The sequence below is a fragment of the Centroberyx affinis genome, unplaced genomic scaffold, assembly GCF_046629955.1.
Source record: "Centroberyx affinis isolate AG114_WGS23_722 - 3 ecotype Tasmania unplaced genomic scaffold, CSIRO-AGI_Caff_v1 ptg001688l_1, whole genome shotgun sequence".
NCBI classification, from domain to species: Eukaryota; Metazoa; Chordata; class Actinopteri; order Beryciformes; family Berycidae; genus Centroberyx; species Centroberyx affinis.
In genome coordinates this window covers 138,664-163,254 of record NW_027280106.1, presented here as the reverse complement: position 1 = coordinate 163,254, position 24,591 = coordinate 138,664, and the positions used below count along the sequence as shown (strand labels likewise).

General features: G+C 43.5%; 1 protein-coding gene across 1 annotated transcript in view; it reads left to right on the top strand.

Moving 5' to 3' along the window:
* The window catches only part of mcf2l2 (MCF.2 cell line derived transforming sequence-like 2), a 124,938-nt gene that overhangs the window by 89,585 nt on the left and 10,762 nt on the right, over positions 1 to 24,591 (top strand). Inside the window, exons 22-31 of the mRNA XM_071528542.1 lie at positions 156 to 236; positions 1,062 to 1,202; positions 5,259 to 5,351; positions 5,646 to 5,724; positions 12,138 to 12,192; positions 12,440 to 12,537; positions 18,160 to 18,246; positions 21,962 to 22,060; positions 23,604 to 23,675; positions 24,224 to 24,334. Coding sequence (XP_071384643.1) covers positions 156 to 236; positions 1,062 to 1,202; positions 5,259 to 5,351; positions 5,646 to 5,724; positions 12,138 to 12,192; positions 12,440 to 12,537; positions 18,160 to 18,246; positions 21,962 to 22,060; positions 23,604 to 23,675; positions 24,224 to 24,334 — 916 coding nt within the window. The remainder of the gene's footprint in view (positions 1 to 155; positions 237 to 1,061; positions 1,203 to 5,258; positions 5,352 to 5,645; positions 5,725 to 12,137; positions 12,193 to 12,439; positions 12,538 to 18,159; positions 18,247 to 21,961; positions 22,061 to 23,603; positions 23,676 to 24,223; positions 24,335 to 24,591) is intronic.

The window sequence follows — 24,591 nt, the reverse complement described above, 5'->3', positions numbered from 1 at the left end:
CTTCGTCATGCGTATATCTATTGAGCGACTCACAATAGCAGCGACCATGAAGCAGGGTTGTGGAGCCAACATGGCTGCCACGGAAAAGTGCAATTACTGAAAGCAGTGTGTATAAGTCTGACCGGCTCTGTGTCGACACGGCTCTGCATTCACAGGGGAACCTGAGTGAGCTGGGCAAGCTGCTAATGCAGGGATCTTTCAACGTGTGGACCGACCACAAGAGAGGCCACAGCAAGGTACTGCACCACACTGCACCAGACATTATATTAGCTGCACCATGACAGGCCTGGAATATAAACTTAAAGGTGCTGTGCATGTCATTTTAAGGTCAATAGATCATTACCGCATTCATTTTGAGTCATTGCTATAAGTAAACAAAACCATTGCTGAGAGGCCTCTACTAGCCTCTACACTGCATTTTACACTGTGTGCCACCGCATCAGATTTGGCGGGAAATCAGCTGGATTGCTTTCTGGCACAAAACAGGAAGAGGTCGCTGTTCTTCCAGAGCAAACAGAGCTAAAGCTTTCAGAGTTTCTGGCAATGGCAGAGGGTGGAAGGAGTGAAAGGCCGATGGAAAAATCTCTTCCAGCATGTTTATCCTCTTCAGTAAAGCCAGAGATGCCAGGGAGGAGGAGGGGCAGCGGAAGCAACGGGGTTTATGGGAAATGTGGTCTTAAAGACTCCATGAAATAGGATCTTTACTTCCTTGATTTGACGCATATGCTGTTGAAACAGGATGTTGGGATCATCAATGAGGGATCATTCAAAAGTCTAAACTAATGGAATATGAGTCAGCAATTTGATTTGATGGGGGGAGGGGGTAATGGGAGTTCATCTCGATCAGGATCTCATTTGTTTTCAGTAATTATACCATGGTATAACAATTAATTTGACAATGATATATTGATGTTTAAAGATGCTACACGTTAACTTTAATATGACACTATAGGAAATGTGGGATGGATGGATAGACAGACAGACATCCTGACTGATAGATCGCTAGATAGACAGACAGACAAACCGACAGACTGACTGATTGGCTCATTACCTGATTTCAGGTGAAGGACCTTGCGAGGTTTAAGCCCATGCAGAGACACTTGTTCCTGTACAACAAGATGCTGCTCTTCTGTAAGAAACGAGAGGAGACCACGGACGGACACGAGAAGACGCCGTCCTACAGCTTCAAACACTCCCTCAAGGTCAGAGAAAGATGGCGTGTGTGTGTGTGTGTGTGTGTGTTTCTGCATTAGCCTTTTGAAGTTACTTATCCAATGGTGTCTTTTTTTCTTTTAAGCTACACAGTCAGATCACATTCACATACACATTCACAGTCTGATCAAGAACGTTGTGGAAAACGTATCCATCTGGCAAAGGCTGTCATATGAGTACAGGACAAATAAAAATAAAAAAGTAAAACTTTACAGAAAAGTAAAATCGATCATATTGAGACAGCATTTGTTTCAAAATATTTACATGGAAAAACAACTAAGGAAGGAAGGGGGGAAAAAAGGATATATCTGAGGGAAAAATGGCAAATATCTCATAATGTGATTAAAAAATGCTGGATTTTTTCTTTAAGATGTTTTAAATTGAGTTATCTAAGTTCAAGGGCTTCACATGTTTTAAATATGATTAAATGTTGCCTTTCAGCCTTGCATTTGGTTTCAGAAGTCTTAAAAATGTTGCCTTTTTCAGTGCCCTACTTTTCCAATGAGAAATCTCCCTGGTCGTTTTTTTTAGTGTTCAAGATTATTTTATAGATGCAGTTGGTCTTTGATTTAAAATGGAATTAAAAAGGTCTTAAAAAGTTTCATATTTAACCTGTAGTCCCCCTGCATTAATTGTAAATTGCTCTAGGTAAGAGCCAGCAAGATGAATAAAATGTAAATTCAGTAATAAACCAATAAACCAAAGATAATCATTTAAAGAAACATTACAAAAGACACTTCTGTAAAAGTGTCTTTTACATCACCCTACATCACCCCCTGAATCTAAAGGGATCAACATGACCCAGTCATCGCCCTAGAGAGCCCTGCTGTTCCTTTACATCTTATCTTTAACTCACACACACACACACACACCCACACACTTCAGTCAGACAGGAAACAGGAAGTGAGTCGGGGCTACAGATGCCAAGGGTAACTGTCATCGTTGGACATCAGAGAGGATGCTGGGGAAAATAGATTGTGTTTTGATGGGACTTGATTTGACATCGCAAATTTACAGTTGCTTCACAGAAGCAGTAACCCTCTCAGACAGTGTCATGACTGGAATTGTGGTGTATGAGACACTGACTAGACAGTCACTGGAAATAGTATATGTCAAAGAGGACAGAAAATAAATCACTGATCATTGATTGTGCACAACAGTGAGAACAGCAGCTCCCTCCATGAAATAGACTGGTGAAATCTAGTGGGATCCCTCACTGATTTCACCTATTAAATCCACTTCAATATGAAGAGGAGATGTAGATGAAGGGGAGGAGACGGGTAAAAGGTGGATTAGCCTTAAGACAACTGAGACATGGATTGTGCAAAAGGGGGTCCAACTTAAAGGAGGACACCACGTTTTTGGTAGACTGGTAGGCACTATGTTGAGTGATAGTAGGTTCAATGCTGACACTTTAGCGTACACTATGTTATTTTTCTTTGCATTTTCATAAACAATAAAGACACAGCACATGAAACAAACCACAACAGCGACAACAACTACAGGATCCACAACACCGACAACAACAACAACAATGACAACAACAATGCCCTAGAGGAGGGGGGAAGGGGGGCACAGTGCTCTTATTCAATTGGGCTGCACACATGTCCCATGTCAGCACCCGTGCGGATAATTCTAGATAGATAGATAGATAGATAGATAGGTAAACAGACGGACAGATGGCTTGGTTGGTAGAAACATATAGAATGGGCTGGCATACTGTGAGCACTGAGCACTGATTATACAGGGAAGAAGTATCTGTGTACTTGTAGGTCTAGGAAGGATCTTATAGTATCCCAGAGCTTGCTTGCATCCTAGTCTAGGTCCAGGAAGGATCTTATAGTATCCCAGAGCTCGCTTACATCCTGGTCTAGGTCCCTGAGGATGGAGGTGGCCTTTTCCATGCTTAAAAGATGGAGGAAATCCTCCAGCCACCTGTCTCTAGAGAAGCAGGAGGGTTTCCTCACCTTCCAGTTCATTAAGATCAAACGTTTTGTCGCAAGGCACGCAAGGGCAATCACGCTCTGTTGCTTATCGCTTTGAATGTTCTCAATGCGGGCCCCCAGCAGGCATGTACTGGGCAAAAACCGGAGATCTACATTGAGGTTCCCTGACAGCATATGTGCCACCTCCCTCCACAGGGAATCCACGGCAGTGCAGTGCCATAACATATATAAGAGATCCCTCTTCTCCACAACCGTGCCAGCATTGGTCTGATAGGTTCTGGTCCATCTTTTTGAGTTTGGCAGGGGTGAAATATGCCCTATACATTATCTTCATCTGTATTACTCTATATCTGACACATTTGCTCATGGAAATTGAGTCCCTCCACATCTCGCTGCCATTGCAGTTGGGTCGGGGTATTGCAGTTGGGAGAGGAAAGGCACATGAGCCTGTAGAGGTTTGAGACTGTTCCTCTCCCACGGACAATGACCTCCAGCTTCGCATCTATTCCCCTGTGGCCACCGATGGTACTGGCCGGAACTGATATTCTGTCTAATGTGGCTTTAAGCTGTGCATAGGTTAAGAAAGAGTTGTTACCCAGTCCAAATTTTGCTTTAAGTGCAGCTAATGTGAGCATTTAAATGCTCACATTAGCGTACACTATGTTGAGCGATAGTAGGCTCCATGCTAACACTTTAGTTTAGCGTACACTATGTTAAGCGATAGTAGGCTCCATGCTAACACTTTAGTTTAGCCTACACTATGTTAAGTGATAGTAGGCTCCATGCTAACACTTTAGTTTAACGTACACTATGTTAAGCGATAGTAGGCTCCATGCTAACACTTTAGTTTAACGTACACTATGTTGAGTGATAGTAGGCTCCATGCTAACACTTAGTTTAACGTACACTATGTTGAGTGATAGTAGGCTCCATGCTAACTCTTCAGTCACTAACAGTGTTAGCTGTTTCTCATGGCACATAGACAAAGCCTCTTCTGTTGGCTTGCTGACATTTCTCCATGTAAACTGTAGAGGAAGTCTCTGGCATAGAGCTGTCATTGTAAAATACTTAAACACAAACCTGTCTGAAGATGTTAAAGAAGTGTAAAGAAAAAAGGAACAAAGGAAGTCAAATAGATCAAACAAATTCAATCAAAGCAGTGTTTTATCTGCAGATACATACATTTCATGCTTGCTGAAGTACCTCTGTCTGCTTCTGTGTAATGAACAGTAGCAGAGTTTCCTTGATGCAGGCTGAGCATCTCGTATGTGTGGAGAATTATCCTCAATGATCCCCAGAAGAGCATGAACAGATTAATAAAACGATGCATCTTGCATTTAAATCAGAGAAAAAGGAGGAAGCTGTGGCTTGTCGACTGTTGCCAGACTGTGAAAGCCTGCAGAACTTATTGCTGAATATTTGGCGAATGCTCATTTCACATGTTTAAAAAGCATTCAAACTCGCAGTACGAGCTAGCCGATGCTATTTGTCTCCAAGATTACTTTCTGTGACAGATGATCCAGTTTCCATCCGAAAGTGAAAAATGATCCAGATGCGGCATGTTTTAGGGTCATCCGGGTCATTTATCCTCATAAAATTTGATGATGTATTCATGCTCCAACCTTCATGACCCCCGAGAAGAGCAAGAACAGATTAATAAAATGAAGCATCGTGTGTTGAAATCAGAGAAAAGGGAGGAAGTTGTGGCTTGTCGAGTGTCGCCGGGATGCGATAGAAAGTCCCTCGGAGACATGAAAAGGTTTGTCACAGCGTCTCAATGGAGATCTGTGGCGGTCATACATTTAGAAGAATTTGGTGAATGCTCATTTTGCATGTTTAAACGCATTCAAGCTCACATTAAGGACCGGCGGATATTACATCTCTTCAAGATTACTTCTGTGACGTGACAAAAAAGTGCGAAAAATGGTCCAGATGCCCGCTTTTTTTTAGGGTAATTTTGGGTCATTTATCACTTTTCCTCATAAAAACGGATTTGATTGGATGTTTTCAGGCCCTAACCGAAAGTGACTCCTCTGGCTTAGCTGTTTCACTGCGTGTCACAATATCTCTGCCTCACTGTCTTTGTCTGTTTGTGTCCAGATGAGTGCTGTGGGGATCACAGAGAACGTCAAAGGCGACATCAAGAAGTTTGAGGTGTGGTACAACGGCAGAGAGGAGGTCTACATCATCCAGGTATATATATATATATTAGCAAATAAAAGTGGAAAATTAATTATTGAATTGAATTGATGGTGATGTAAATTACCACAGATATTTATAGAGAGATTATAGGCATCCAATATTTATGAACACAGTGATCATTTCTATTATAATCCTCTAGGGGGCAGTGTTGCACCACAGAGCTCACCCATTAAACTCTCTCACACTAAGAAAGATAGCATTAGTGTAAAGAAGCCTTTGTTATATATGGTTGGTTGACTTATTGTGTGTGTGTGTGTGTGTGTGTGTGTGTGTCTTCATCCCCAGGCTTCCTCCATGGATGTGAAAAATATGTGGGTGTCAGAGATTCGCAAAGTTCTAACAGGCCAGCTAGAGGCATGCAGAGGTACAAAAAAAAATGCGTGCACATGCAAGCACACACACACACACACACACACACACACACACCTATGCACCAGAGAGTACTTCTTCCCTTGTGTATTCTTACCTCTTGCATAAGAACTTACTTTATTTCCAACTTAAGTTTACAGCTGAATGCTTGGCACATATCTATGAATCCATCCTTCCATTCATCCATCAGACCATCCATCCTCATATACATATACACATAGATATTTACATGCATCCATACTTGCATATGTAACTAGTCAGATACCTACACACATGTATACACACTCACATACATTCACAGCAAAAATTTTTATCTTAATCTAGTATTGAGTCTTAAAATCTTATTTCTATCTGCCAGTGGGGTGAGATAGTTTCATATTTTCCCATGCAAATTGATCTGTTTCACTTCATTTTCCTGAATCAAGTGTCATCTTCTTGATACTCAAGGAGTGATCTGTCTTATTCTGCCTCGTTCCAAGAGACTGACAGTTAGAAAAAAAAAATCCTGGAACAAGCGAAGCTGCACTGGAAACAAGTGGAATGATCTCACCCCTCTGGCAGAATTGTCCCGGAAAATACACTTTTAATGCAGAGTATGAGACCGAAAGACTTGTTAAGGTGGACATTTCTTGCAGTGTACAGACATACTTACATACATATATGCATAGAAACCTACATTCATACTTCCTTTGAGATTTGAAATATCACATTCATCTAAATGCTGTTTCTGAAGTCTGTTCATGCAGCCTCTGGTGGAAACGTTTAATTTATTATGCCTTATGTGCAGGTCGGAAGCATATCGGTGACTAGCTTTTGAGTTTGTGCAGTGAAGCTCTGCAATAAGGAGTTCACAGTCCTGCTGCTGTTATTTTGCACATCTTAATAACGCTAGAGTCCCAACTTTTCCCCTTGGAATTATCAGTTGCATATGTTTATAAAACCTCAATTTGCTACATTCCTATTTCTATTCTATATTATGTTTATATTCTATTTTTCCCTACTGTAGCCTATCACTATATGCTGCTGCAGCAACCCAGTTTCTTTCTATGTTATCTTATGAAAACTGTCACGTCACCGCCAGTATTTATCAACGCTTGGAGACAGCCTCCATCAGTCTGGAAACAGGCTTGGCAATCTATTGTATTAACTGCCAAGTCATGAAAATTGCTTTTTCAATATTGTTTGTGAAAGGCAGAGAAAAAAATAATAATTGCTGTTGTAATGGCATTCTGTTTTAACCTTTTTTTTTTAGTTATAGCCAGAAAGTTACACGCTTGATAGCTGTGAGTGTCTTCGCAAACAGGTTTTGTAAGGCGACCTGAAAGTAAAACAATGAAAAATCACTTAAAATCACCAATACTCCAATATCGCCAATTGCTGTAACACAATAGTGATTCAACCATACACTTAGCAAGGCCCACTGTGCTAACATTACATCCTCAACAAAGGATTAAGTCCACTTACAACAAAGAAGTCCAACAAACAATGGAAAACCTAAATCAAACAATCTAATTATGTAAAACGACACAACTTACCTTATCAGCAACCTGGGAAAGTTGAAATGAATCGTGTACAAGCTAGCTAAACGCTTCCACAAGAAATGGGAAATGGGAAAAGCAATCTTCCAGTGCAGCTGCAGTGAAAGCTAGCATCAGCAGGAGCATCAGGTTACTACCACAGGTATTTCAGACATGACAGTTCAACAAGGACCTGATGAAAACCCTACAGGCTCTCAGACACAGCAGCACATGGAGATCCTGGACCTTGTGGGAAGCATAGACGCTTTTGTTTTTGTCTAAAAATAGAGTTTAGCTCGGGCGTGTGCAGCTTTGTGTGACGCCTCCTTGACCCTGGGCTGCTAAACCCTAGTCAACCTGCTGATATGAATACTGTGTATGGATGATGGGGAAACACACACACACACACACACACACACACACACACATGCATGCATGCACACATATGCACACACGTGTACACATGCACACACATCCGCTCACACATACTGTACACACAGGAACACTCTCTGTGTCTCTTTCTCTCTCAGTGTCTCTCCCAATATCTCTCACTTCTCTTTCCCTTTCTCGCCTCCCTTCTCTCCCTCTCTTTCTCCTTTGCCACTCCCCCCCCCCCCCCCTTCTCTCCCTCTGTATTTCTACCTCTCTCTCCCCTCTCCCTACCAGTAAGCATCCGTCGTCCACTGTTCCACTCGGTGGATACTGACTGACAGGAAAACCACCCTCTGTGAGCCACACATTCTGCCCGATTGACAACCTGTGTGTGTGTGTGTGTGTATGTGTGTGTGTGTGTGTGTGTACCTGTGTGTGAGCAGACTGACTAATGACACAGCAGCCCTGCTATGAAGCCTGGAGAGCAGAGGCTGTAGCTCTGACGGTCCAGCACAGTGAGTGTGTTTGTGTGTGTGTGTGTGTGTGTGTGTGTGTGTGTGATTTACACCCCCGACTCCATGCGGGTGGGAGAGGGTAGAGAGAAGAGAGAGAGAGAACAGAGAGAATGAAATTGGTCTGGGAAAAGGAGAAGGAGGAGATTGAAAGTGATGGGGAAAGAAGAGGGCGGCCGAATGATGGCTAGAGAGAGAGAGGGAGAGAGAGGGAGAGGGAGAAAGGGAGAATGAGATTTTCAGGGTGGAGATGGAGTGTAAGAGGCAGGACAGAGGGAATGAAGGGAAGCTAAAAGGGATGAAGGTGAAAGGAGGGAGGGTGAGAGGAAGGAGGGTGGAGGGAGCGAGTATGAAGAAGAACGTCAGAAAGTCATTTCAGCTCCATATACTGTATGAGAGAGAGAGAGAATAATGGAAGAGATGTGATAGACAGATAGACAGGTAGATTGAAAGATACATAGATGCACAGATAGATCAATAGAATGGTGCTGAAAACCGCTTATTAGCATTCCTCATTAAAAACAATAGACACCAAGCTGCAACTTAGAGTACCTGACCATAAATCATATTTTCAAAATTTTGTGCTCATTTGGATTGATGTTGAAACTGCACATCATGTAAACCTAAGGGGTTGGACTTGACCTCCTGCTGCATGTCACGGTCCATCAAATGCTTGCGGAGTTTTTTACTCCACCTTGTGACACACGCTTGGTTAAGACAAACAACAGAATAATATCCAAAATGTCAAGGCATTTCTGTCTGCGATAGCCATGGGAATGATACTACAACGGCAGAATCACACTTGCATTTGTGTTTCTGCCATGTGCCGAGTTCTTCCCCAGGATCTTGTGGCTCAAACATAATGAGATGAAAATGATTAGACGCGGTTATTGATTAGTATTACAATGTTGTCTTTATGAATACATCACACAGAGTGAGTAAAAAACAAGTTAAAACAACATTAGACGGTTTTAGTTGACGCATGCATTACAAACGCATAAGTAGAAAAAAATCCACCGCATGCAGTACCTTCATCGCGACGCAATAATAAGATTTGTTAAGATGAAACTATTGATCCCTTTGAGGAAATTGGGCCATTGCAGCAGCAAAAGTAAAAAGGATGCATTTATATAGGCCTGTGTGTCTCGTGAGACAATTCATCTGTGCCATTAAGAGTTCAGCTGTGGGGTTTGCAGCGCCTGGAATGACTCAGCAAGTTCATTTTTGAATGGCAGTGCTTTCCACAGGTGTTGCATATGTACATGGTGGCCCCTCCGTGGGGATGCTTAATTTCTTGCCGTTTTTTTTTTCTTGCTTTCCTGCCACACATCGCGTCTTTTCTCCCTCTGCCCCTCCTGACATTTACAGCCCGCTGCCAGCCGAGTCAGTCGGCGGCGGGGTGCTCCCAGTCCACAGGGTCAATGTCGCAGCGTTTGATGTCCCGCTTGCAGACATCCTTATAACGCAGAGTTGGATGTCCGGTTGGTCGGGCGCCTGACACGAGTTCGCCGCACATCTAAAATGCCTCTGAGCAGAGAGTAGATGCTGGGAATGTTGGCCTTATTCAGGATGGCTGTATTAGGGATACGATGTTGCCATTGGATCCCAAGGATGCGCTTACTCAGTGGAGGTGGAACGTGTTAAGGTGATGTTCTTGGCTGGTGTACGTTGTCCATGATTCATAATCATCGAGAAGGGTGCTCAGGACACAGGCCTGATGCACGGAAGCTTTACCGATGTGCTTGTCGGTCTCTGGCAAGTGACAGGTTGCTAGAGATGTTGGAACCCAGATAGGTGAAGTCCTACAGCTTCAAGGGTGTAGCTGCCAATGGAGGGGGTATCAGTGACACCCTGACCCATGGCATTTGTTTTCTTCAGGCTGATTTTTAGTCCGAGGTTGGTACAGGCATCACCAAGCTGGTTAATGAGTGTTTTCAGGCCGTACTCTGTATGCGCTGTGTCTGCAAACAGGACTTCTCTGATGAGGACCTTTGGTCTTTGCTCTGAGGCGGCTGAGGTTGAAGAGCTTGCGGTCCAATCTAGTGTGAAGAAACGCACTTTCTGCTGAAGATGCCAAAGAGTGGAGGGGCAAGCACACACCCCTGCTTAACCCCACTATGTATGGGGAATGCTTCTGAGGTGGTGCTGTATGGCTCCTTATGTTCTCATGGAAGGAGGAGATGACTGCCAGCATCTGAGGAAGGCTGCTGCTAGTTTTAAGGAAAACATAGAATGTAAACATAAAAATTTAAATATTAGAAAATAAACAATTGTGGTTATATAATAATGTAGCCGACAATTTCCACATGTATCTATGTAGAATGAGAAATATGGTATGGGAAGTATGGGAATTAGTATGGGTTGCACATATGGATTTACTTACTTAAAATTGTTACTTACAGTTACTATAGTTTTGATTGTTTGCTTAAATAAGGATTAGTAAATATAAAAATTGTTTATACATATAAATATATGTATAAACATGACATTCTAAAATATAACAATCTACAAAATATCAAAATGTATTCAGTATGAAATATATGCTGTATGAAATGGTGGAACCGTTATGAAAAGTATCTGAATATATGCAGTAAGTATGAATATGGAAAACTGAAGAGAGCAGATTTGTGAATTGACGGCAATATACGTACATGATGTTCAAATTTGTCTCATAGTCTACAGAAAGCCAGTGGGAATTCTCTCATTTGAAATGAATGGCCTTTGTGTGATCCCGTCCTTTGCTTGTGACTGTACACAGTGTTGTGCCCCAACAGTCGATTCACATCCCCCCTGCCGCTCTCCGTCAAGGTCCTTTCAGTCTAGAGATGTCTATCTCAATGTGACTAGTCTGTATAAATAAAACATAAGTAGATCCATGATGAAAAAAAAATAATCCTTGTGCTGAATACAATATTTGGAGCATGTGAAATGGCTCCATGCTGAGCCTGCACTTCTGAGACAGGTTCATTGGTTCCTTGGAACAGGAAGTGACAAGTCAGATCATTCACAGAGCTTGGTATTTCACTTATGTGAACTATTCATTTGGCCCAGGGTTTTGTTTGCTGTGCCTTACTGTCTACAGTTATTTTACTAGATTCTTCTCCAGAGATTTCTTCTCACACAGCAGAATCCTCTGGCAGACCAGATTTTGTTTACGTTGCATTTATGAACCCTGTTGTTTAGATATGGGTTGATATCCAAGGCTGTATCCCAAGCGACTACAGTATACTGATGCTTCTTTTCTCCCTTTACAGAGCCGCAAAGTGATTTCTAGCCAGCCAATAAAAGCGGCTTACAGAGTCGAGGCTGCGGTTTGTGAGATTTCAAGCATTGAAATAGCTCTCAAATGTTAGAATGAATGGAGAGGCATGGGTAAATGGAGCTCCTCGGTGAAAGGCCTGCCATGCTATAACGCCGCTTTGGTGTTGAGATCAGACACTGAAAATACAGCAGCTTGAAACCTCAACTTTCCCTCTCAGCGCTGATCATGACAACAGTAGGGGTTAGATGTTTTTGTGTCTTGTTCTGAGTAATTTAGTGTCCTGTCCTGTGTAATGAGGGTCTTGTACCATTAGGTCGCTACTGACTCCTGTCCTGTGTCCTTTGTGTCCTGTCAATATCCCATCTAATGGTACAGTGCACACATTACAACAGGACCAGACACCAAAATGGACAGGTCAGGACTCAAAGGACACAGGACCACCTGCTGGATTGCAAAATAAATCGCTATCTCCTCCCTATCCTCCCTATCGCTCTCTCCTCCCTATCTCCTCCCTGGGTGGTGCTGCCATCGGACGTAAAACAGCACAGCAGTGTAGCGAGGTCCACTGACTTTAAAGGGAGCGTTCACTCGATGGGTGAGGCCCGATACCTCCAGCGTAGCTCGGCTATAAAGCAGGGCATCAGTGGAAAAAACAGCAACTGTGCTCAATCAGCCATCCCTGATTTTAATGAAAGCAAAAACAAAGAAAATTCCAATCCATGTTATGTCTCTCATGTGTCCACAGAGGCCAGCCAGCTCCATCAAAAGATCTCTGAGAACATCTACGGTGCCCCCATGAGGTGAGGAACTAAACTAAATTTCACAAGCTTCAAACCGACTTGATGAATCCTCCCAGCATTGAGCTAAAAAAAGCAAATACTTAACATTCAGCAGGCGCCGCAGAGCATCTGAAACCCTGTTCTGTGTAGTCAAAACACATCCCATATAAGAACATCAGACATGGAGGATCAGGCTAGTCGGAAATGACATTTTACTTGAGCCGTTTCATTGGCCGCCGCCGACTTCCCTCTCCGTCTGCTCCAATAGGAACATCCGTAAGATGGCGCTGAGGCAGTCCGATTCGTCGAGTCCGGAGTCGGGCTTCAGGAGGACCAACCCCAGCCCCAACATGAGGCAGAAGCGAGGTGAGAGGTCGCTACCTTTTGAAGGGGAATCCCTTGTTCATCTCATGTAGTTATTTATTCTGCAAAAGTAGACATGCTCCTGAAATTTTTTTTTTTTGGTTTGTTTTTTGGCTCATGAGTTTTGAGTTCCGAGCTCTCAAGATCAAGGAAAATGCAATCCTATCAAAGGGTTTCAGTGCCTCGAATGGTTATGAACAGTCACTCTCCCTTACAAATGTTAAACTGTAGATGGGAAATTAAGTACTTAAAGTTTTGACTTTGGCAAAATAACAACCCAAAATGTAATTTGGGTTGCAATCCCCTGACTCCATGACCCTGTCACCCCACTGAAGCACTTTTTTTTAGACGAGAGTTCTAAAATGTTTTCATGTCACAGACCCCTAAATAGACGCTCACTAGGGCCACAGACACCCATGTAATACGATTTTGTCTCAGGGACCCATATGAGAAGTTGTTGTTGTTGTTGTTCATTTAGTATTGAATAGTTTTGAACCCTACAAAGACCCCTGCGTGTCCCCGGATTCCACTTTGAGAACTTTGATTTCTAACACTAATCTTGATCCTCACACAAGGTGAATGGTAGCAAAGACAGACTTAGAAATGAGGAGAATGATTCAAATTGGTGCTGTTGAATATTTCAGTCTAGTTCTATGGACATAAACATCCACTTCAGCCACTGATGACTTTGCATTATGCTAGACAACCTCTGCATTATATGAAATTCAGATATTATTTCAGTCATTTTAGTTTGATTAGGAAGCTTTCTAAAGGCACATTTTTATAATATAATAATAATATTATGAGAGAACCTCACATGGTGAAGAAGTCCTAGCTGATCTCTGACTGGCATCACACTTACACACACACACACACACACACACACACACATGCGCGGGGACAACTAGGAACATGTTCAAATCAGGATGTGTGTATGTCTGCACATACATGCACACACACAAACACAAACTCACACAATCACAAAGCCACTTATCAACCCATGCACTCATAGGCAAGCCAGAGGCATGAAGAGATACAGGACAGTCTCCACACACACACACACACACACACACACACACACACACACACACACACTTGTCAGCCACAGTGGGGGATAGGATAACAGGTACGATTTCACGCTTGTGAGAAACCCCTCGGTGTTGCTTCCCAGTGAGTGAGAATATCAGCAGTCTATCAGCTAGGGCTATGTTGACCGTGTGTGTGTGTGTGTGTGTGTGTGTGTGTGTGTGTCTTTGTGTTACTCAAGCCAAGGCTGAGTGAAAGCGACAGGAGCCGTCCACCTCAGTCACTCCTTCAGCCTCTCTAGGGAGCAAAACACCACCTTGTCTCCTTCCTCCCTCCCTTCCTCCGTCCCTCCTTTCCTTCCTTCCTTCCTTCCTTCCCTCGTCCCTCCCTCCCTCCATTCCTTCCGCCCCGCCTTCCCAGCTCCTTATTAGTAGTTACTATAGGTTTTCATACGTACTTACAGTCTCTGCTTTCTTTCTGCATTTTCCCCTCCACCTCACCCCTGATCTTACTCAGTACTGGCTTCGATAACACACACACACACACACACACACACACAGCCTCCCTCCCCCCTTCCCCACTGCTAGTATGAAGGTAAAGGTTAGGGACAGTTGACAGCGGCTGTTGTTTTTGGTCTCACCCCTCAAATAGGTGTCTGGCCGCGGTTATAAAACCAACTGTCCAAGTCCATATCTGTCTCCTCTCATCCATTCACACCTCCTCCTCCCATCCCTCTTTCTCTCTTTCTCTCTTTATCTCTCTCTCGCCCTCTGTCTCTTTAACACCCTTTGTCTCTCTCTCTCTCTTTTCTTTCCCATTCCTCCCACCATCCATTTTCCTTCTCTCCTCTCTGTCTCATCTACTGCTCTTCAAGTCCTGCTCTTCTTTTCTCCATCTTTTTCTTAATGTCTCCTCTCCTCTTATGTCCTCTTCTCTCCTTTCTCCACACCTCTCTGCCTCTGTACTGCCTCCCTCCATCTCTTCTTCTCTGGCTTTGGTTTGGTTCCTATGATGATTCGTTATTGCTCCGAAATTATAGTGCTATGACCTTGACCTTTCACACACAGACACACACGCACACACACACATACACACGCTGAGCAGACAGAAACGCGCATGTTTCTCTGACATCTCAGCGTTTGTCAGCTGCTTCTCACCGATCACACACACACACACACACACGTGTTTCCCTGATGTCTCAATATTTGTCAGCTGATTCGGGAGGTGTCAGGTTGCCAGTTTACCGACTGTGAGACGTTGCCAGTTTGTACCAAGGGTGTTAGGTTGCAGAAGCAGTATTGTTAGACCTCATTTACACCTGGTATTAAAACGCGAAAACGCTGGAAGTCGCTATTTGGATAATGAACAATCCCATCACGCGCTTGCATGTACACCCGGTATTTACGTATATGCGTCTGTATTTTGTGATTGGATTTCACTTTTGGCCAAGCGGGTGAGTAAGTGGGGAGGTGGAACCAAAAACCAACATGGCAGCTGTTACTGCATAGGACATCGGACTTATTTTTCCTTCGTCTTCGACCGTTCTGTATCAAGACCCTAGGCTGAAGCTCCGACCCGCGGCGATAACGTTTCTACCTGTGTGGCCGACAGTAATGATGTTGTTTTTTTTTACCTGCGGCGGGGATGTTTCTACCCGCGGTAATGACATTTCTACCCGCGGCGATGATGCTTCTACCCGTCGCGATAACGCTTCAAGCCGCGGCGATGTTGCCTCTACCCCTCGGTGATGTCGTTCCTACCCCGCGGTGATGGGGTTTCTACCCCCGGTGATAACGTTTCTACCTGGGTCGTCCGTGTTTTCACCCACAGTAATGACATCTCTACCTGCGGTGATGACATCTCTACCAGTAGTAATGGCATTTCGCAATAGTAATGATATTTCCTTCCCACTGCAATGCATGCTGTGTGCGTTTCCACCGCGGATTAGCATGCGTTTTTTTCCTTATCCAGATATTATCCAGGTACAGATTGCATTTTAACACCAGGTGTAAATGTATTCTAATGATCTAATGAGGCCATGATAACAAGAAAAGAAATAGCCACCATCTATATAAACACAAGAACAAGGATGAGGCCAATATTAAGAATGAGTCATTGTGTTATGAGGGTATCCAAATATTTTCCCCTCCCTCATCATCTGCCATCTCCCTCTGCTCCCCTGCCCTCCCTCCTTCTCTTATTTCTCCCTGTGTCAGAGTGATAATGATGATGGCAGTAATATGAGCAGTTTAGAGAGCTAATCCCGCCACGGGGCAGAGAGACTGAGAGCTGTCCTTGAAACACAAACTCCTCATAAAGACACGTACGTCATCCCACTCAAATGGAAAATCACACGAATCTGACGCATTACGGCATCGCCGCGGATGCTGCGACTTGGTTTATAACGCCGCGTGATCAACATTATAAAAGGGGGAAAAAAACACCCTCAAGTACCCCTAAAAATACACCCTGTTTGGAGGTGGATTTGTCTCATTCCTGTGGATAACGGGCCAAATATAGACGATGTGATGTTCAGATATTTCCAAACAACAGTAGTTTGATAGCAAAAATGCTTGTTATCTAAAGCAACATTGAACATCTAGTGCTGCTATTGGCTGATCTTTGGTGCCAGGTGATGTCACCGTCTACAGAGTACAACAGGTGGTGATATCACCTGGGACCAAAGATCAGCCAATAGCAGATGGCAATGCAATAGCACTCTTTTAACCATTAGATGGCAGCAAACCCACAAAAGTGGTCTTAAGGTTTAGTTAGTTATTTAGGGTGAGGCAGGTTTCATCACAGGTTTTACACACTGTTGAGTAGTCAGACATCAGATATACAAATAATAAAAGCATACTGACTAGCTGTGATCAGGGAGGAACCTCCATCATATCAGGTGGACCGCACCGACTGAACCATATCTGATTTGTAATACAACAACAATATCGATATACGAATATCGTATACCTCAAAAATCAAAATCAAAAGTCTGTGTGTGCAAACTGTATGTGAATATGTGTACATCCAGGCACCCCATGCACGTGTATTTATATGTGTGGGTGTGTGTGAACAGAGGCAGTATGCTAGCATATCTGTGTGCATACTGTATGTGCAAATGAATGTCTGCATATGCCTGTATCATTGCGTGTGTATGTACATAGTACTATATACAGTATGTCAGCATCTGTGAGTCTGTGTGTGTGTGTGTGTGTGTGTGACAGAGACAGATAAAACTCCATCTGTTTGCTCTGCCCCCAATCAGTTAAGCAGGCCAGCAGAGTGGCCAGACTCTGAATGTTCTCCCACAGCAAGGTTACTGTGCTCTTCAACCACAGGCCAGGATAGACACATAGACCAGATGAATAGACAGATAGATGAATAGATGAATAGATGGATAGATGGAGCATGAAGAGGCACATCTCTCTCTGATGCACACATCAGAACGCCGGGAGGATGGAGTATCGTACAGCGATTCATTTTTGAAATAAAATTTTCATGGCTGGATGGCCGGATGGCTGGATGGATGGAAAGTTTAAATGGGTGAATAATTTGATTTTGCATCTCTCTTTCTTTCTGTGCTGCTGACTTTTTCTCATCGACACTGACAGGCTCCAGCCTCTTCTATTAACCTTTATTTATATTGCATGCGCTTTTTCACCATCGCCCCGCTTCCCACTCGTACACCTCTACTGTCGATACAGCCACGCTCCTCTGCTAGCAGCCACTGAGCAGCTCCACTTGCGCAATTGGGGGTTGGTTGCCTTGCTCAAGGGCACCGCAGCAACAGTTGCTGAGCGAGGGCATTTCTCCCATCTGGATTTTCAAACTGCCTTATGGTCACAAGCCTGCTTCTCTAACCTTTTAGCACAGGGGTCCACAGATTTTCATGTCATGGGGCATCACAGGTGTAATAACAATCCTTTTTGCCATGAAAATGTCCTTTCATCCTATCAGAATGAAATTGCATATGCAGAATATGGGCACAAATACAAACACTTTTCGTATTATGACTATATTGAATCAGAACACTTTTTTCTCAGTGGATAAAGTCAAATTTCATTTTCTTGTTTCATGCTGATGAATAACTAAATATCTGATAATTTATTGAGGAACTTGTAAAAGTGTTATTTTTATTAATTATTTGCAAAATATTGTGCATATGGTAAAAAAATAAATTTTTATTTTTGCATGTAAGACTGCATAAAATATAAATAACAAAAGATAAAAAAAAAAACCCTGTAAATTACCAGATTTCAGTTGTTGATTTAGTATTGAATTGTAGAACTGTCTGTGCTACATTAGAACATAATAGTGTTGAGAATGAAACGATTGAATATGATGATACAGTTAGAATAATCATTCTTACACATAATTGGGATAATTTCCTATTATAGTCAAATTAAACTATTCCTCATTTTGGGACCACTGGAAACCTCCTCACGGACCCCTGGAGGGTCCCCAGTCCCCATTTGGAGAACCCCTGTTTTAGGCTCCTGCTGCCCTATTAAGCTGCTTTTTAACACCCTACTGCTTCCCTTTTCTCTTCTTGCTCTGCTGCACTAACTCTCTCTCTCTCGCTCTCGCTCTCCCTCTCAGCTGACGCCTCAGCCGGCCAATCGGCCGCTAACGCTAGGAAACGCTTCACCTTGCAGGGTCTGTCCAATAGGAGGTCTCTCCCCGCAGGTAATGGCATGACATCATCGCCATCATCACCGGTATCATCATCATCCTCGTTGTGTCGCCATCATCATCGTCTTCAGCGTCTTTGCACATAGCCATCGTCATGGGCATTAGGATTGAAGCATCATTTTTATCATCATAATCAGTATTATTACTATCATTATCATAATAGCAATCTCCGTCATCATCAATATCTTTGTTGGAGTCATCATCTTGTTACTGAAGACATCGGCATCATCCTTTTATCATCATATTATTTGAGTGACAATCATCATCATCATCATCATCATCATCATCGTGAGTCTACCTTGCCTCTGTCCACCGCTCGTTCAACCTTCAGCTCTCCAGTCTCCGGGATGCGATCGCCGCCATTGCTTTGTCCTTTTATTCCCCCCCCCCCCCCCCCGCCCCCTCCTCAAATCTTATATAAATTTCTCTGTCAGAGCCTCTCGTTGTCGTCGGGCCCATCTCGCCGCGTCCCAGCCGCCGCCGCCGCCGCCGCCGGTGCCTCGGCATAATAAAGGCCACATCTCCCTTTCTCTCCCTTTCTCTCCCTTTATCTGTTCGTGTCAGCGTCGTCTGCTTTTCTCCCTCCCTCCCCCCCCGCGCTTACAACAAGCGGAAACGGTGATTTAGGAATGAGAGGGAAGGGGGGGGGGCAGGGAGGATGAGAGAGAGAGAGTCCCGGCAGTGGTGACACCGCGGCAAGGCTAAATTCTCCGGCACAGCGCTGCGCTAAATGTCAGCCTCTAATATTCAAGCCGTCTTGACATTTGGAAGCGTATTAACATTTTTTTGGAGGAGGACGGGCCTTGATTCCAGGTTCCACTGTCCATGTTGCGGCAGTCCGGCCCGTCTTCCAGCCACAGAGAGCCCTAATGAGACAGATGACGGGGGGGGGGGGGACAGATAGGCCTGAGCTTTCCTCCAGCTCGGACAACAACGGCAAATGTTTACACGCACACAACAATGCGCCAATACTCCGATGGACACTACGAAGACTTTTTGAGCCGCGCTCGCCGGCCAAGAGCAGGCGCCAAGAGAAAACCACAGCAATCTATTAAACTAATGTGCAAAGTAAAGGGAAACCTCATGCAGTAAAAGTTTATCTTTGGAATAAAACAGCACAATCAACTCAGAGTCAGTGTTTTTAAGGGGTAAAATATGACCACGGGAAAAAATACAGGCCTTACTTCTGCATGGTGTGACGCTATGAAGTGACACCTCCCCTACTAATCTGGTTTATATGTAATGTAGTTATTGAGTAATAATAATAATGATAATAACCTTTATTTGCATAGAACCTTTCATACACAACATGCAGCTCAAGGTGCTTTACATCAATAGAAGGCAGATAAAAGACGGCAGATAAAAGACAGATAAAAAGATAAAATTCATATATTATTCAAACAGAAATGATGAAAAAACAAAAGAGAAATGTATTGAAGGTGTCTGCCTGGTCTCTATTAATACCAGTAAAACCAGTGTGCTTTGGTTTTGGTATGATTCAGTGGCTGTATTAATATTTAACAACCACCCAAACACACTCAACGTTGAGCTCATTTGGTAATAATTATTCATTAATTATTTTTGTTCGCGCTTGTTTCAAGAAGATTCCTGCAAGCGAAACAGCATTGGAAACAAGTGGACTTTTTTTTTTTTTTTTTTTTGCGGTGTAGCATATGCGTAGTTCAAGCACAGGGTCGTTCATCTCTCTCTCTCTCCCCCCCCTCTGGTTCCCGCTGAGAGAGACACAGTCAGGTGCTGAACCTGCCACGTCGATGCGTTCAGTCTTGTTAGCGTACGGCCGAGGCCTCACATTGATTAGTCATCTGGGTGGACATGAGGAGAGAGAGAGAGAGAGAGAGACAGAGAGAAGACAAATAGAGAGGGAGGGACAGAAAAAAGAAAGACAGGAGAGAGCGGAGATGACTGGCTTTGCTTACTCTAGCCTCTATCCGTCTTTGACAGAAATCTGCTGTGCTTTACGGCACGAAACAGTAAGAGGACTACTGATTGTACTTTGCAAGTAATACATAATTTTATTCCAGTTCCACTTTTCTAACTGCATAGTTTCAACTTCATGTTAGCTCGTTTGGTCAGAATGCAAAGTGTCTCTTATCCTTCTTCTGGCTCTTTAAAACAAACAGGAAAAACTAGCGCATGCGTGAGATGGAGGCTACCAGTCATCTCCACCATGGACTCATTTGTTTACAGTAATTATACCGAGGCATCACAATTAATTTGACAGTGATATTTGATGTTTAAAAATGCTACACATAAAGCACCATTAACCTAAACCTAATCCTAAACCTCACGTTAACCCTAAACCCAAAACCTGAATCTAAACTCACCCCTTGTAGAAGTGAGGACCTGCCAAGTGTCCTCACTTTGGAGGGTTTTCCCTTCCCATCTGTTGACATTTGGTCCTTATAAGGATAGAAGTACGACACACACGCTCACACACTCGTACGGTATATACACAGATATATACTGCCATGAGAGATAAACGCACTCGAGTCTCTATGTGTCTCACAAAGCTGCGGCATTCCTCACTGTCTCCTGTATGAGATGGAAATCAATGGCGAGTTGGCCGTGGGCGTCCCGCGCACCCGCTGAATACACTCGCCGCTAACAAGCATCCTCTCCGCACCTTCCTCCTCTTCACCGCCGCGTGCCTCCGGTTAATAAACACAACGCGTCACATCGCTTGAGAAAAGGACCGGAATCAAGTGGCACTCCGTCCGCTTGGTCCGATACCTTGCATGCACTCTCGCTTTCGCTGACTCAGCGGTGAGGATGGTTTAGAGTTAAGACGTTTTATCCTCAGTTTAGCTTAACCTCCCCCTAATTTTACCTGAACTTCATCAGCTACCAGTGTGGTCTCAATCTAATGTCTCGATCTAATTTGCCTGGAATTTATCTGAGGTTACTGAACGACACCGGGGAAAAAAAATCCCCTTTAACAAGTCATTTATTCTAGTATTGAGTCTTAAAATCTCATTTTTGTTATAACAAGTGAAAGAATCCTGCAATGCAAATCAACTTGTTTCAAGAATGTTCTGTGTAGTTTCAAGATGCTGACACTTGTTTTGAGAAAAGCCAAACTGCATTGGAAACTGCAGTGGGGTTATCTCACCCCTTTGGCATAATCTTTCACTTTTTTTTAAGAAAGATTAAATGTGAACATGAGGCTAAATGACTTGTTAAGATTGACATTTTTTGCAATGTAAGTGCATAGTTCAAGCACATGGCCTGGCGCGCGCATTCATCCTCATATTGTGCATTGAAATAATGAGAGAAAAAGTCGATATCAGTCGTTTTCCTCGCTATATGTCTGTGCTTTTAACCTCCTGTGATATGATCTAAGTGTCCAGGCCAACAGAGCTTTCTAGGCCTCATAACAACTTGCCCACTCACAATCGCTTTCACTATTTTCCATTTACAATTTTATGCTTTTTTTCTTCTTCATTTGTTGTGTTTTTTTCCATGGCTTACATTTTTAGCCTTAGGCTTTTATGGCTTGGATTTTCTAACCCTGTCTGTCTCTTTAACTTGCCTTCTCTCTCATTCCTTCTCTCTCTCTCTCTCTCTTATTCCCTCACTCTTTCTCTATCATTCCTTCTTTCTCCGTCTCTCTCCTTCTTTTACTCTCTCTCTCTCTCCTATTCCCTCTCTCTCTGTCTCCCGCTCCTTCCCGACCCCTCGCTGGCTGTAGAGCCTGCTGCTAAGGAAGCAGAGGTCCCTCGTCGCTTCTCTCTCACCTCCTCTCTCGCCTCCTCTACCTCCTCCTCCTTCGCCACGCGACGCACAAAAGGTACCTGACTGGCTGCCCAAGCTCTCCTTCTCCTCCTTTCATTCGTCTGTTCTTTCGTTTGTTTTTATCGTTCTTTTACTCTGTCTCTTTCTGTCTGCCTGTCTCTCTCGGTCTGTCTTGTTCTATCCAGTTCACGTCTACTCCCATATACAATCACGGACATATTCAAACTGACGAACACACACACACACACACACTAATTATTTCACTGCATTGCTTGATATATGATTATTCTAGGATGTACTCAATGGTGTAATGGTGAATAAAATGGAGGGTAAACTATGACCTCCAATCGGTGATCATCATGATGCAAACATCAGTATGAACAAAAATCATCCTGTATTTTTCTTTCATTATTTTGTGTTTTTTTTCCCCCATAATGACCCTATCTTCATATAACATACAGTACATCAGTTTGATACTACTCTAGTGTGATATATACTATGAATTTATATCATAAAGAGTTATGGCCTGGCTAGAGAGATGGCTGAACTCTATTGTGCCAATTCAAAGGTGAGGAAACTGAGTGGGTTTACCCTCCAGTGGTTGTAAAGTATTGGAAACCTTTTTGGCAATATCGTTGATTTTGGACAGTCATGACAATAAACCATGTTCAAATTGAATTGAATCAACAGACAGAGGGGTGGATGGGGGGGGGGATAGAAAGTCAACCTAGGCAAGGCAAGAAAGGCCATTTTCTCATTACGCCCTCCCAATTTATTACTCTCTTGAAATTTATGAGATGCATAGAGAAAGTCGAGGCTTCGCCGCGAAACGAAACAATGTAACGGGGGGGGAAAAAAAGCTGAAAATGAATAGACACACCTATTCTTTTTAAAAAAGCGACGGTAAGGAAATAGGAATTTTGATAAGATGACATTTGGAACGTGGGGTGACATTCAAAGTGGCAATACAAGTGCAATTTACCGTAGGAATACAGATGAAGAAGTTCATTTTCACCAGGTGGAGAGAGAGAGGGGAAGAATTAAAAAAAAAAAAAACGAGAAGAGAACTATTGAAGTATCCCTTGAACTCTTTCCATTCACTCTGTTCTCCCTTTTTATTTCGCCTATTTCTCTTTCCTCCCCGCAATCAAGCCTATTTCAATAACTTATGACCGGCGAGAGCGGCGCGGGTCACACCGGCTGTAAAGTGCTGAGTGAAGTCGGCAATGTGCCTGTGGCTTTTTGGCCTCTGATTTTTCCAAAAAGCTTTTAGGCTCATCTACCTTGCTCACCAATGCCGGCCAAAGATAATACAGCACATTTGCAATGTAGTAATGCACACAGCATCGCTACTCCACCTATGACATACAGTACATATGCCACTGAATACGCCATGTTTTCCTCCAAAAGCACCTTAAAGTGCATGAGCGCTTTCCAATCTCAGCCCTCTCAGTTCCATGAACCAGCTAAACTATTCAGACCATTTGATCCGTCTGAAGTCAAGTTGGGGGATTAGTAATGCTGTGTGCAGGCCTTCCTTTTAATATTTTAGCTCCTGGTCAAGTCACTAACTCCTCCCATGCGTTCCCCCTGGCCAGGTCCCCTCTCTGCTAGCATAAAGACCAAGAGACACGAGATAAAGAGCGATCCCACTCCCTTCGGTTATGAAGGTACATTCAGCTGCCGATGACATGTCATGTAATGTGCGGGCTCCGTGCATGCTGGGCCTTCAGCTTGATGTCCCTATTTTGGTGAAATGATGTATCTTGATGATGTTGCATGTGCTGTGTGTTGTATGTGTGTGTTTGTCTGCTTGTACATTTACAATTTCCGTCTGTGTCTTGCCTGCTCTGTCGTGTCGTGTTGTGGTCTTATCTGTGACGTGACGTGATGTTTCGTACAAATGTTGCATGAGAATCAAATGAAAAGAGCATCAGATAAAGTTCTTTCTTCTGGGTTCGGCGTGTTCAGTGGTGAAATGCGTTGGGTTTTTATAGGCCTTTGACTACTTGGTTGATTTCTGCATGAGTAGACCAGTCGCACCGTTCTGTTGTGGAAGTCCGAATGTCCCTAGAAACGTTTTCTATGTGGGTCGTTTCGTTTTATTCATTCAGTTCCCCATTGCTTGTGTTCGATTGTGGTTGATGATGTTGTACGGCGGTCCTTTGACGAGTTCACCTTTGAGCAGATGGTATAAAGCATTTGGCTTTCCACCCAGATACGTTGCGTGGCGCTATGGCTGCGGTCAGGAAACGTCAAAGCATCACTAGCGCGACAGCTGCCGCTGCCGGCGGCACCTCCGCCGTCCCTAGATCCACCTCCCAACCAGGTAACCACCACAGAGGAAGAGGACACGGTATTATATAGCCACGTTTGTCTCCTACTTTGTGTCGTCTTCTGTTTTTTTGAGATAGTCAAATATGGTTGGTTTCAGTTTTATTTGTCGTGATATACGTTGGTAAGATGGTTGAGTTGATTTTGGTTGATTATTTGGTGTTGGGTGCTTTGTTGTTTGGCTCACGGTTTCATTGTTTCAGTGTTTCATGGTTTACTCTGTTCCTGTCTTCAAATGGACCAATCATATGG